Source organism: Ranitomeya imitator, chromosome 6 (assembly GCF_032444005.1).
Source record: "Ranitomeya imitator isolate aRanImi1 chromosome 6, aRanImi1.pri, whole genome shotgun sequence".
Taxonomy (NCBI): Eukaryota; Metazoa; Chordata; class Amphibia; order Anura; family Dendrobatidae; genus Ranitomeya; species Ranitomeya imitator.
The window spans coordinates 457,756,670-457,772,283 of NC_091287.1; the positions used below are offsets into that span (position 1 = coordinate 457,756,670).

A 15,614-nucleotide genomic window follows, 5' to 3' on the forward strand; every position below is an offset into this window, starting at 1 on the left:
CACGGGATACCACAAATCTTAGCTTTCGAATGTGTATCCCCCTTCCAACTCTTCATCCACAACGCACGTCTGGCATTATTCACTAGGCCTGCTGACCTCGCTGCAAAGCGTAGAGAGTCGGCTGACGCATCGGCCATGAATGCTGCTGCTCCTCTAATTAATGGCAGTGCATCCCGCAATTTTTGTCTGGAGATCCCCTGCTCAATCTGTTGATCTAACTGATCGATCCAAACAAGCATGGATCTAGCTGTGCACGTGCTGGCAATCGTTGGCTTAAATATGCCCGTGGAAGCTTCCCATGACCTTTTCAGAGACGACTCTGCTTTTCGATCTAGAGGATCAGAAAGTAGTCCCGCATCCTCGACTGGTAAGGCTGACTGTTTGGAAGTGGAGGCCACAGCTGCGTCCACTTTAGGAATTTTGGTCCATATATTTAATTCCTCGTCACTAAAGGGGTACTTCCTTTTGGAGGCTGATGGGAGAAAACCCCTCTGGTCCTGTTTTTCCCATTCCCTCCTTATTAGTGCCTTAACGGCAGGAATTACTGGGAAGGCTCTTCTCTTCCTCTCTGCCAACCCTGCAAACATGATGTCTTGTGCAGTTTGGTCGTCTTTTGTATCCTCACAACCTATCATATTCCTGATGGATTTTACCAGGTTGTCAACCCCATCAAGGGGGAAACAAGCTCGACCTCCGATGTCAGATTGTGTGGAGGAAGAGGATGATGAATGTGAGGAGTCTGAGTGGATGACGCCTTCCTCATCGGACTCAGAGCTGGATACAGCCTTCTCTTTACTGGATTTTTTAGGGGGAGCACTGGCTTGTGTAATGGCCTGCAACTCTTCCCTAATTATGGCCCGTATATCCGTAACCGACATAGATGGACTCTGCATTGTTTCGGTGATACACTGGTTGCAGAGTTTTTTGGGGTGGGCATCTGGGAGAGGCTCGTCACATAATGCACACTGTTTGTGCTTAGACTTTTGTCTCCTTTTGGCCTGGGTGAGGAAGATATTGTGGAAAAGTGTGTCAGCTTTATAGGCAGAGGGGTTTTTACACTCACCCAGTGAAGCTGTACGGTACCGGATCAGGTTGTTGAAGCGTCTTCCTTGATCTGGAATCTGTGGCTTCACTTCTACGGCTGGCATCCGAGGACCTCCTGCTGGATGGCTCACCTGCTGGGTCCACTGACTTGCCTGGGGACGACATGTTGCATCGCCTGTGCGTTTGCAACCATCCCCCTTTATATGCCCAGATCCGGTCTCCTTTTTTTTTTTTTTTCTTTCACTCCCCTTCACACAGCGGTGTACTGCGCGTGCGCGAAACCGCGCTTTCCCTCACCGCTGTGTGAGTGACCTGGAAGTAGTCCAACACCTCCGGGTCAGTAAGGGGAATCTTCCACCGCTCCCCGCATGCGCGGCCGCCATTATTCCGGCCTGCGTCTGGGAGCGGTGTGCCGGCTGCCGCTGCTGCAGAGCCACGAATCGCGGACCTCGATTAAGCCGGTCCGCGTCCGGCGCCTCCTTCGGCCTCACTCCTGCAGCGTCGCACGAGGATTCGGGCGGCCCCTCATGGACCCAGCTATCCCACATGCCGGACAGACGAGGGGGGAGCCGTCTAACGGAGTCTCCCCCGACGTTGCTTCTGGACCGCATCCCCTGCCGTTCCCGCAGAGACCGCACAGGCGGATGCTTGTGGCCCAGGTATGGTGTAGATTTTCCTGGAGAATCCAGCGATCCTGTCCCCTGGGAACAGGAAACCTAAACTGAGGAGGAGAGGGGGACCGCCCCCTTTTATGTCTCTGTAGGTTTCCTGTTCCTTGGGGCGGATCCCTATCTCTCCAGTGGGTGCTATCATGGCGAAGGGTAAAATAATGATCTTTACTTGTTGAACAGGGTCACCTGAGGAGCGAGGTTTCAAGGCAAGAAACAATTTACAATTATTTTTGAAATTCAAGAACTTAGATCTATCACCAAAAAACAAATCAGGAATTGGAATCCTAGGCTCTGACATCGGATTCTGAACCACAAAATCTTGAATGTTTTGTATCCTTGTAGTGAGATTATCCATCCAAGAGGACAGACCTTGAATGTCCATGTTTACACCAGTGTCCTGAACCAACCAGAGGTAAAGGGGAAAATAGAGACAAAACACACTGCAAAGAAAAAAAAATGGTCTCAGAACTTCTCTTATCCCTCTGTTGAGATGCATTAGTACTTTGGGCCACCTGTACTGTTATGACCTGGTGGTCAGGACAATAATGGACCTGGTGGTTAAGAGCACACGGAATGACCTGATAGTTACTGATAATAAGGACGAGCTCTGGGACGTGGGAACTCTGCTGACCGCAATCCCTAAACCTATCAAACACACTAGAAATAGCCGTGGATTTCGCCTAACGCTCCCTATGCAACTCGGCACAGCCTAAGAAACTAGCTAGCCCTGAAGATAGAAAAATAAAGCCTACCTTGCCTCAGAGAAATTCCCCAAAGGAAAAGGCAGCCCCCCACATATAATGACTGTGAGTAAAGATGAAAATACAAACACAGAGATGAAATAGATTTAGCAAAGTGAGGCCCGACTTACTGAACAGACCGAGGATAGGAAAGGTTACTTTGCGGTCAGCACAAAAACCTACAAAAAGACCACGCAGAGGGCGCAAAAAGACCCTCCGCACCGACTCATGGTGCGGAGGCGCTCCCTCTGCGTCCCAGAGCTTCCAGCAAGCAAGACAACAAATTAAATAGCAAGCTGGACAGAAAAAGAGCAAACCAAAGAAATACAAGCTGGAACTTAGCTTCTGATGGGAAGACAGGTCACAAGAACGATCCAGGAGTGAACAGACCAATACTGGAACATTGACAGGTGTCATGGAGCAAAGATCTAAGTGGAGTTAAATAGAGCAGCAGCTAACGAATTAACCTCGTCACCTGTGAAACTCAGAAACACCCACCAGAGGAAGTCCATGGACAGAACCAGCCGAAGTACCATTCATGACCACAGGAGGGAGCCCGACAACAGAATTCACAACAGTAGACACATTGAAATCAATGCATCTGTGCAGATGTCATTGATTTTTTGCGGACCGTGTCTCCGTGTGCCAAACATGGAGACGTGTCAGTGTTCGTGGGAGCGCACGGATTACACGAACCCATTAAAGTCAATGGGTCCGTGTAAAACACGTACCGCACACGTGGGGCCGCCGATTACAGTAATGATTATGTGGCTCCACCTCCCATAGGGGTGGAGCCGCATATTCATTACTGTAAATGAGCGGCCCCACGTGACCACTCATACAGTAGAAGGTGCAGCCAGGACAGGAAGCAGCGCCAGCCAGCGAGGGAGACGGGTGAGTATTTTAACAACAGCGGGGGGGGGGCACACAGGGGGTGGGAGGGGGGTGGGGACATGGATCTTGATTTTACACACGATTATTCATATCTTCTCTACAGCAAACGCTGCTGTAGAGAAGATATGAATGGCGGCTTCAGCACCAGATGCAGGGGACAGCGCTAAACTTTAGCGCTGTCTCCTGCACGGTGCGTGTGGTACCCAGTGGGCACGTGTGCCACTCTGATGTGCCACAGAAACGTACGGGCATGGATAATTCCGATACCGATTTTTCCGGTACCGGAATTATCTGGACGTGTGGGACTGCCCTAAGGCATAGTGGTGCTTCATTGTGAGAAAACTTCTAGACTCTCCCAGGGACGGGAAACTATTAAGGCGAGGTAGGAGGTGCCTCCTCTGATTTCCAGGTTTTCTGTCCATATAGTAAGTGGGTGGGAGCAAAGCAATCCCTGTCTCTGGTGGTAAGGGGGAAGAAACACATTTCTGAAAATATCAGTCAAGCATTTTTGGCACAAGTTGGTATACTATTGTGCATCAAAAAAGTATGCACATGTCTGAAGAATTTGCACATATTTTTTTTTACTATAGACAATTATATATACAACTAGATGGTGGCCCAATTCTAACGCATCGTGTATTCTAGAATATGCATGTCCACGTAGTATATTGCACAGCCCACGTAGTATATTGTTCAGTCACCTAGTATATTGCCCAGCTACGTAGTATATTGACCAGCCACGTAGTATATTGCCCAGCTACGTAGTATATTGCCCAGCAATGTAGTATACAGCACAGACACATAGTATATTGCCCAGCCACGTAGTATATTGCCCAGCCACGTAGTATATTGCCCAGTCACGTAGTATATTGCCCAGCCACGTAGTATATTGCCCAGCCACCTAGTATATTGCCCAGTCACGTAGTATATTGCCCAGCCACGTAGTATATTGCCCAGTTACATAGTATATTGCCCAGTTACGTAGTATATTGCCCAGTCACGTACTATATTGCCCAGCTACGTAGTATATTGCCCAGTCACGTAGTTTATTGCCCAGCCACGTAGTATATTGCCCAGCGACATAGTATACAGCACAGAGCATATTGCCCAGCCACGTAGTATATTGCCCAGTTACACAGTATATTGCCCAGTTACGTAGTATATTGCCCAGCGACGTAGTATACAGCAGAGCCACGAAGTATATTGCACAGCCCACGTAGTATATTGCCCAGTCACGTACTATGTTGCCCAGCTACGTACTATATTGCCCAGCTACGTAGTATATTGCCCAGTCACGTAGTATATTGCCCAGCCACGTAGTATATTGCCCAGCGACAGTATACAGCACAGAGCATATTGTCCAGCCACGTAGTATATTGCCCAGTTACATAGTATATTGCCCAGTTACGTAGTATATTGCCCAGCGACGTAGTATACAGCAGAGCCACGAAGTATATTGCACAGCCCACGTAGTATATTGCCCAGTCACGTACTATGTTGCCCAGCTACATAGTATATTGCTCAGTCACGTAGTATATTGCCCAGTCACATAGTATACAGCACAGAGCATATTGCCCAGCCACGTAGTATATTGCTGTTACAAAGTATATTGCCCAGTGACGCAGTATATAGTACAGAGCCACGTAGTATATTGCCAAGCTACGTAGTATATTGCCCAGCTATGTATGTCACAGGTTAAAAAATAAACATATACTCACCTTCCGATCTGAGGGCCCCTTGTAGTTTTGTCGCCAGCTTCCGGTCCCAGGGTGTGATGACGTCGCGGTCACATGACTGTGATGTCATGGCAGGTCCTTCTCGCGTAGGCGCGAAGGACCTGTGATGACGTCGCGGTCACATGACCGTGACATTATGGAAGGTCCTTCTCGCGCAGGCGCGCAGGACCTGTGATGACATCGCGGTCACATGACCGTGACGTTATGGAAGGTCCTTCTCGCGTAGGTGCGCAGGACCTGTGATGACATCGCGGTCACAGGACCGTGACGTTATGGAAGGTCCTTCTCGCATAGGCGCGCAGGACCTGTGATGTCGTGGTCACATGTCCGTGACGTTATGGAAGGTCCTTCTCGCGCAGGACCTGTGATGATGTCGCAGTCACATGACCGTGACGTCATGGAAGGTCCTTGCCGCATACCATCCTTAGCACTGGAACGTCGCGAAGAGCGGGAAAGGCGCCAGAGGGTGAGTACATGATGATTTTTTATTTTTTTTATTATTTTTAACATTAGATCTTTTTACTATTGATGCTGCATAGGCAGCATCAATAGTAAAAACTTGGTCACACAGGGTTAATAGTGGCGGTAACGGAATGCGTTACCCGCGGCATAAAGCGGTTCGTTACCGCTGGCATTAACCCTGTGTGAGCGGTGACTGCGGGGAGTATGGAGCGGGCGTCGGGCACTGACTGCAGGGGAGTAGGGAGGGACTAATCGGACTGTGGCCGTCGCTGATTGGTCGCGGCAGCCATGACAGGCAGCTGGCGAGACCAATCAGCGACTTGGATTCCATGACAGACAGAGGCCGCGACCAATGAATATCTGTGACAGAAAGACAGACAGACGGAAGTGACCCTTAGACAATTATGTAGTAGATTAGATTTACCAAAATTCATCATCATATTTCATTCAGTATATTCACCTGTATCAGGCTGTCCTTTATGAATGTCAATAATAAATTAAGCTTTCTCAGCAAAAAAACATCTACAGAGATAGTATCACAAATGGCAAACAATTAGCTATATTTTGGGGGAACGCCCCCTTTCTCAAGCATGCGCATGCAAACACCACTAACACCTAAATACAAGGCAATTCTCTCAATGTTTCAATCAACAAATATACATCATTATTAAAAAGGTATCAAGTGCAGTATTCTTGTATAACTTTAATAATAATAATAATAATTTTATTTATATAGCGCCAACATATTCCGCAGCGCTTTACAATTTATAGAGGGGACTTGTACAGACAATAGACATTACAGCATTACAGAAATCACAGTTCAAAATAGATACCAAGAGGAATGAGGGCCCTGCTCGCTAGCTTACAAACTATGAGGTAAAGGGGAGACACGATACAATATCAAATATAAATAGATTTTCAAATATTTGCCATAAGTTCAGAGGAATACACTCCACAGCAATTGTTCGTTAAAGTGAACCTGTCAGCAGGACTGTGCTCAGCAACATACAGAGTGTCAGGTCGGCGCCATTAAACTAATTAAAATGATAACTGGGTTGATGAAATCCATCTTGTGGTTGTTGTTTAATCTTTATTTTCAAAATACCTGAGACCCCAGAGAACATGATTCGGGTCGGTTATTAACGGTGTAACGGCGAAAATAAAAAAAATCTGACTTTCCATTTAATTTCTCTCTCCTCTGATGTGATGGCACATCAGAGGAGAAATAGAATCCCCCAATCCCCCTCTCCCAGTACCTCCGTTGACCCTGCAACCCCCTGTGAAGTCCTCCGGCGTCTTCTTCAGGGAGAAAATGGTGGGCGCATGCGTAGTGCGCCCACTGAGATCTGCCGGACGGCACCCGGCAACAATAGGAGATTTTTCCTATTGGTTCATTTTGATCACTATGATAGACCCTATCACAGTGATCAAAATAAGAAAAATAGTAAATAAAACATCCTTTTATCAGCCCCCTTAGCTAGGTAAAAATAATGAAATAAAAAAAATATATAATATTTCAATTTTTCCATTAGGGTTAGAGTTGGACTAAAGTAAGTTGGGGTAAAGTTAGGGTTATGTTTAGGGTTGTGGTTATGGTTGGGATTAGGTTTAGGGGTTAGGTTTGTGCTTAGGGTTGGGACTAGACTAAGGTTATGTGTGTGTTGGGGTTAGGTGTGTGTTGGAGTTAGGGGTGTGTTTGGGTTAGGTTTGTGCTTAGGGTTGGGACTAAGGTTATGTGTGTGTTGGGGTTAGGTGTGTGTTGGGGTTAGGTTTGTGGTTAAAGGGAACCTGTCACCCCGAAAATCGCGGGTGAGGTAAGCCCACCGGCATCAGGGGCTTATCTACAGCATTCTGTAATGCTGTAGATAAGCCCCCGATGTTACCTGAAAGAGGAGAAAAAGACGTTATATTATACTCACCCAGGGGCGGTTCCGCTGCTGGTCCGGTCAAACGGGTGTCTCTGGTCCGCTGCGGCGCCTCCCATCTTCATTCCAAGATGTCCTCTTCTGATCTTCAGCCACGGCTCCGGCGCAGGTGTACTTTGCTCTGCCCTGTTGAGGGCAGAGTAAAGTACTGTAGTGCGCAGGCGCCGGGCCTCTCTGACCTTTTCGGCGCCTGCGCACTGCAGTACTATCCTGCTACGTAGTATATTGCCCAGTCACATAGTATATTGCTCAGTCTTGTAGTATATTGCCCAGTCACGTAGTATATTGCCCAGCTACGTAGTATATTGCCCAGCCACGTAGTATATTGCCCAGCCAAGTAGTATATTGCCCAGCCACGTAGTATATTGCCCAGCCACGTAGTATATTGCCCAGTCACGTAGTATATTGCCCAGTCACGTAGTATATTGCCCAGTCACGTAGTATATTGCCCAGCCACGTAGTATATTGCCCAGTCACGTAGTATATTGCCCAGTCATGTAGTATATTGCCCAGTCACGTAGTATACAGCACAGAGCCACATAGTATATTGTCCAGCCTCGTAGTATATTGCCCAGCCCACGCAATATATAACAGTGGCCACGTAATATATAGCACAGCCCACGAAGTATATAGCACAGCCCACATAGTATATAACACTGCCTATGTAGTATACAGCACAGAGCCACGTGGTATCTAACAGAGCCCACGTAGTATACAGCAGTGTGGGCACCATATCCCTGTTAAAAAAAAATAATTAAAATAAAAAATAGTTATATACTCACCCCTGGGATCCACCGAAGCTCCAGCGATATGCGCGCGGCTGCTTCCGGACTGTGCCCGTCGCTGATTGGTCGTGGCTGTTTTGCCACGACCAATCAGCGACTTGGATTTCCATGACAGACAGAGGCCGCGACCAATGAATATCCGTGACAGACAGACGGAAGTCACCCTTATAGTAGATATACAGTATATAATGCCTTGGATGAGGCCAGTGAAGTATATCTTTATTTGGGACTAAGGCTGGGTTCACATTGGGTTAGTGGGTGTCCGCTGACGGAATCTGTTTCATAGAGGCACTAACGCTATGTAAGGGATCCGTTAGCGCACCCATTGACCGCAATGTATGTAGCGCATCCTTAACGCATGCCATGTGCCGTTATTTTGTGACGGACCTCGAACGCTGTCTGCAGCGTTTTTGGTTCCGTTCCCGCTGGCGCAAATCACATAACGCGATTCCTTTTTGGCAGTTGTGTTAACGCAGTCCGTTAGCGTATGCACTAAACGGACAGCGCCAACGCAATGTGAACCTAGCCTAAGGTAACTCAGATCCTGACTCCAGCACTGAAGGATGGTGTAAGGCTGGGTTCCCATTGCGTTATGGGAACGCGCTTACCGGACAGAGTTGCACGGCGAAATTAACGCCGTGCAACGCGTCCGTTAGCGCGCCCATTCACGGCAATGGGAACGCGCAGCACTAGCGCGTGCCATGTTCGGCACGCGATAGCGACGCGCCGGTGTTTCCTGGCCGAGGCGCGCCCGCGGTCCGTTCCCCGCTCTCGCAGATCGGGGATCTGCGAGAGCGGGGATGTTACCGCGACCCCGGGACGCGGCCACAGTAAAAACATTGCGTTAGCGCAACCCGCTAGCGCTAAACGGGTTGCACTAACGCAATGTGACCCTAGCCTAAGGCCGGCTTCACACTTGCGAGTTTTACGGACGTAAGAGCGCAGAAACTACGTCCGTAAAACTCGCAAAAAATACGGCACAATTATTCTCTATGCCCCTGCTCCTATCTGCCGTATTATACTGATCAGTATTATACGGCTTTCTACGGCCGTACAAAATCGCAGCATGCTGCGTTTGTCACCGTACTGCGCAAGAAATACGCCAATGAAAGTCTATGGAAGCGTGAAAAATACGGATTTCACACGGACAAGCAGTGTGACTTGCGAGAAATACGCAGCGCTGTTAGAGAGAAAAGCCGGTAATTCAGTGCGGTGTACAGTAAAATCACACTGACAGCTTACAGTAGAATAGGTAGAATAAATGTGTACACATAGAATAGGTATATATATATATATATACAGTGGGGCAAAAAAGTATTTAGTCAGTCAGCAATAGTGCAAGTTCCACCACTTAAAAAGATGAGAGGCGTCTGTAATTTACATCATAGGTAGACCTCAACTATGGGAGACAAACTGAGAAAAAAAAATCCAGAAAATCACATTGTCTGTTTTTTTTAACATTTTATTTGCATATTATGGTGGAAAATAAGTATTTGGTCAGAAACAAACAATCAAGATTTCTGGCTCTCACAGACCTGTAACTTCTTCTTTAAGAGTCTCCTCTTTCCTCCACTCATTACCTGTAGAAATGGTACCTGTTTAAACTTGTTATCAGTATAAAAAGACACCTGTGCACACCCTCAAACAGTCTGACTCCAAACTCCACTATGGTGAAGACCAAAGAGCTGTCAAAGGACACCAGAAACAAAATTGTAGCCCTGCACCAGGCTGGAAAGACTGAATCTGCAATAGCCAACCAGCTTGGAGTGAAGAAATCAACAGTGGGAGCAATAATTAGAAAATGGAAGACATACAAGACCACTGATAATCTCCCTCGATCTGGGGCTCCACGCAAAATCCCACCCCGTGGGGTCAGAATGATCACAAGAACGGTGAGCAAAAATCCCAGAACCATGCGGGGGGTCCTAGTGAATGAACTGCAGAGAGCTGGGACCAATGTAACAAGGCCTACCATAAGTAACACACTACGCCACCATGGACTCAGATCCTGCAGTGCCAGACGTGTCCCACTGCTTAAGCCAGTACATGTCCGGGCCCGTCTGAAGTTTGCTAGAGAGCATTTGGATGATCCAGAGGAGTTTTGGGAGAATGTCCTATGGTCTGATGAAACCAAACTGGAACTGTTTGGTAGAAACACAACTTGTCGTGTTTGGAGGAAAAAGAATACTGAGTTGCATCCATCAAACACCATACCTACTGTAAAGCATGGTGGTGGAAACATCATGCTTTGGGGCTGTTTCTCTGCAAAGGGGCCAGGACGACTGATGCGGGTACATGAAAGAATGAATGGGGCCATGTATCGTGAGATTTTGAGTGCAAACCTCCTTCCATCAGCAAGAGCATTGAAGATGAAACGTGGATGGGTCTTTCAACATGACAATGATCCAAAGCACACCGCCAGGGCAACGAAGGAGTGGCTTCGTAAGAAGCATTTCAAGGTCCTGGAGTGGCCTAGCCAGTCTCCAGATCTCAACCCTATAGAAAACCTTTGGAGGGAGTTGAAAGTCCGTGTTGCCAAGCGAAAAGCCAAAAACATCACTGCTCTAGAGGAGATCTGCATGGAGGAATGGGCCAACATACCAACAACAGTGTGTGGCAACCTTGTGAAGACTTACAGAAAACGTTTGACCTCTGTCATTGCCAACAAAGGATATATTACAAAGTATTGAGATGAAATTTTGTTTCGGACCAAATACTTATTTTCCACCATAATATGCAAATAAAATGTTAAAAAAACAGACAATGTGATTTTCTGGATTTTTTTTTCTCAGTTTGTCTCCAATAGTTGAGGTCTACCTATGATGTAAATTACAGACGCCTCTCATCTTTTTAAGTGGTGGAACTTGCACTATTGCTGACTGACTAAATACTTTTTTGCCCCACTGTATATATGTCAGTGAGACACATATATGTATATATATTAATATTTAATCCAGCGCTATACAGCTTGAAAGCCGGTAATTCAATTACCGGCTTTTTCTTTCTCCTTCCTAAAACCCGACATGATTTGAGACATGGTTTACATACAGTAAACCATGTCTTCTCTCCATTTTTTTTGCAGATTCCACACTACTAATGTCAGTAAGCCTGGGAGCTTTCTAGGAAATTTCCCACGATCTATGAACATCCAGCAGAGGGCGCCTCACCGCAAATGAAGCTAAATATAGCTCATTGATCTATATTTAGACTCATTCCCCGGGGTTTTGCAGCGAGGAGCAGCCTGCATTAGCAAAGCTCCTTGCTGCAAAATGTTTTAACCCCTTCAGAAGGATTTACATCGTTGGACGTTACAGATCTGCGGAGGGTAAGTATATTGTTGGTTTATTATGTTTTTTCTTTCACAGAACGAGGGTCTTCAGTGACTGGATTGGCCGTAGAATAAAATACTCCAACAACCATTGTTTTTATTTCATTAAAATAATTTTAAATAATGTGTTTGTGTTTTATTTAACCCTTTCATTCAGTTGGATTAATAATGGATAGGTGTCATAATTGACGCCTCTCCATTATTAATTAGGCTTAATGTCACCTTACAATAGCAAGGTGGCATTAACCCTTCATTACCCCATATCCCACCGCTACACGGGAATGGGAAGAGAGTGGCCAAGTGCCAGAATAGGCGCATCTTCCAGATGTGCCTTTTCTGGGGTGGCTGGGGGCAGATATTTTTAGCCAGGGGGGGGGCCAATAACCGTGGACCCTCTCCAGGCTATTAATATCTGCCCTCAGTCACTGGCTTTACTACTCTGGCGGAGAAAATTGCGCGGGAGCCCACGCCAATTTTTTCCGCCATTTAACCCTTTATTTTAAGAGCTAGAACGGCCAAATTTTGCAGATACACACTACTGACATTAGTAGTGTGGAATCTGCAAAAAAAATGGAGAGAAGACATGGTTTACTGTATGTAAACCATGTCTCAAATCATGTCGGGTTTTAGGAAGGAGAAAGAAAAAGCCGGTAATTGAATTACCGGCTTTCAAGCTGTATAGCGCTGGAAAAAATATTTATATACATATATGTGTCTAATGACATATATATATATATAGACAGTATATATATTTTTTTTTTTCTTTTTGGGACACATGGATCATTTCTATAGCCGTATGTTGGTTTTGCAAGCCTGCGAGAAAACCACGCAGTACGGATGCCATACGGATTACATACGGAGGATGCCATGCGCAAAAAACGCTGACACACCCTGCCTACGGAGGAGCTACGGACCACTATTTTCGGGACATTTCAGCGTATTACGGCCGTAATATACGGACCGTATTTTCATACGCTGAGTGTGAAGCCGGCCTAAAACGGATCCTTGCAGTCTGAGGGCACTTAAGGGTTAACACTAGGAAGCCCTTTGTTTCTGTTTTCCAGGATTTCTCTAGTACTCGCAGGTATCTGCTCACAGTCCACAGCTCCCTCTCCCCTCACTGCTCCTCCCACATCAGTCACAGTCAGGCCGCCTCACACTTCACCTCACAGGCGCCAGACAAGACACAAAACAAAACCCTCGGCTCACTCACACTGCAGAGCCGGCTCCTTCCGTTCACAGCAGGGAGCCGGCTCTTTGTGTCAGCTCGTTCACGAACGACACAGACATCACTAATAATAACAGACGAGGCAGCGACTATGGAAACTATGGAGGACGGCGCCCCGGAGCCGATGGTTTCCTTCGACCAGGTGGCACATGTGGCTTCATCCTGGGTGTTTGATTACATGTTCGCCAGTTTGTGCCATTACTTTTCTCTTGAAGACCGGGCGGAGGATTTCCAGCGCATGTGCCGAGCAATGGAAGGTAAATAAATGTGACGGAGTCGGTTTGAAATGACGAGAGGACGGAACTACTTGCGCAGAGCTTTGGTCCGGTATCAGTGCGCCGACCAAAGCACCGGGTCCTGTTAGGCCATGTTCACACGATCCTTTTTTTCATGCGGAATTGCCGCGATTTTCCCGCTGCGGGTCCGCAGCTGTTTTCCATGCAGGGTACATTACATTGTACCCTATGGAAAACAGGAACTGCTGTGCCCACAATGCAGAAAATAAAAAAAAAAGCCGCGCTGAATAGCTGCGGGAAAAAAGAAGTACCATGTCACTTCTTTTTTCGGAGCCGCAGCGGTTCTGCACCCATTGACCTCCATTGTGAGGTCAAACCCACAGTAAAACCCGCAGATGAAAAAAATATCTGCGGGTTTTACTGCGGCTTGTGGTGCCGAACCGCTGCAGCAGGAAGTGCGGGGAAGCGGGCGGAAGTGCGTGGGCAGAGTGTGGCTGCCCCCCCGTGCTCCAATCCCACCGCCCCGTGCTCCAATCCCACCGCCCCGTGCTCTGATGCCCCCCCCGTGCCCTAATCTCCCCCCCTTATACTTACCCAGTGGCCGTCTTCTCCCTGGGCGCCGCCATCTTGCAAAATGGCAGGCGCATGCGCAGTGCGCCCGCCGAATCTGCCTGCCGGCAGATTCGTTCCAAAGTGCATTTTGATCACTGAGATATAATCTCTCTCAGTGATCAGAATAAAAAAAAAATAGTAAATGACACCCCCACCCTTTGTCACCCCCATAGGTAGGGACAATAAAAAAAAATTAAGAATTTTTTTTTTTTTTTTTCCACTAAGGTTAGAATAGGGTTAGGGGTACGGTTAGGGGTAGGGTTAGGGTACTTTCAGCCATTTTAACTGCATAGAAAACTGCATTAAAAAAAGGATCAAAAAAGGACCAAAAAAAGGACCTGCGTTTTCTGCCAAGAGCTGCAGTTTTTTAAAAAACAGTCCTAAAAAAAAAGGATGGAAATCAGGAACGTGTGAACATACCCTTAGGCTATGTGCACACGATGCGGATTTTGCTGCGGATCCGCAGCAGTTTCCCATGAGTTTACAGTTCAATGTAAACCTATGGGAAACCAAAAACGCTGTGCACATGCTGCGGAAAAACTGCACGGAAACGCAGCGGTTTACATTCCGCAGCATGTCACTTCTTTCTGTGGATTCCGCAGCGGTTTTACAACTGCTCAAATAGAAAATCGCAGTTGTAAAACTGCAGAAAATCTGCAGCGGTTTTCCACTGCGGATTTATCAAATCTGCTGCAGAAAAATCCGCAGGGTACCATTATACGTGTGCACATAGCCTTTCAGTGCGCCAACCAAAGCACTGAGCGTTATGTGCCAGCGCTGTGCTGCGGCGGAGCAATATTATAGCTGGCTGTGATTGTGCGCGGCTCTGGGCGTCGGCCAACGCCTTGGTCATCATTACGCTATGTGCCCACGATGCAGATTTTGCATCCGCAGCAGTTTCCCATGAGTTTACAGTACAATGTAAACCTACGGGAAACCAAAAACGCTGTGCCCATGCTGCAGAAAAAAAACGCACGGAAACGTGTTTTATTTTCCGCAGCATGTCAATTCTTTGTGCGGAATCCGCAGCGTTTTTACATCTGCTCCAATAGAAAACTGCAGATGTAAAACTGCAGCAGAATCCGCAATAGAAAACACGATAAATCCGCAAGAAAAAACGCAGAGGAGCTCTATACGTGTGCACATAGCCTTCGTGCTGGCAGAGGGTTACTGCCTTATCACGTGCGTCCATGTCCGGCATAATAGCGCCCCCCTGACTGGTCAGATTACACAGTGATAGGACATTATCACTGGAAACCTCTGACCCCTTAATGACGCAGACATTATATAGTTCGGGTCTCATGATGTTTTCATGTATTTTTTTATAACCTTGTTTTTTTACAGCAGCCACATGATGGTTTAGGTTTTACAGGAAAAGTAGGTTTGTTTATTTTTAACCATATATTGCACCTAAAAATGGCGCAACTACCAGCTGGAGATACGGTGCAAATAACTCCAATTCTGCTATTTACAGCATTCATTGCGCGGTAAAAATGACGGCGGTACCAAACTTATACAGAGGTTTACTATTCTTATTATTTTAGAGGCCTGTACAAGGAAAAACATGTTTTGTGTCTCCATTTTACAAGACCCATAACTTTTGACATTTTTCCATAGCTGGAGCTGTGTTAGGACTTGTTTTTCATGGTACCATGTTTGGGGTACAAATGATTTTCTCCTGGAATTTTTGTGATATTTTAATTTATTTATTTTTTTTACTAGTGCAGCGACCGCGAAACGGCAATTTTGCTGTCTGTTTCTTTTTTTTCTGTACGGCCTTTAAAGGGAATCTGTCACCTAATTTTGCCACTATAAACTGCGGCCACCACCACCAGGGGCTTATTCTACAGCCCAAAATTAGGTGACAGATTCCCTTTAATTTATAGGTTATTTTTTATTTTGATTAGACTTGTATGGATGAAAATATACTAAATATGCATTTGATTTTTTTTT

General features: G+C 46.6%; 1 protein-coding gene across 2 annotated transcripts in view; it reads left to right on the top strand.

Annotated features, from left to right (window-relative positions):
• Nucleotides 1-12,713: 12,713 nt before the first annotated feature.
• The window catches only part of TERF1 (telomeric repeat binding factor 1), a 72,575-nt gene continuing 69,674 nt past the window's right edge, over nt 12,714-15,614 (top strand). Inside the window, exon 1 of one of the 2 annotated variants that reach the window (XM_069731478.1) lies at nt 12,714-13,070. In XM_069731478.1, coding sequence (XP_069587579.1) covers nt 12,905-13,070 — 166 coding nt within the window. In that variant the 5' untranslated portion in view covers nt 12,714-12,904. The remainder of the gene's footprint in view (nt 13,071-15,614) is intronic. The other variant, XM_069731479.1, reaches the window with a different exon arrangement.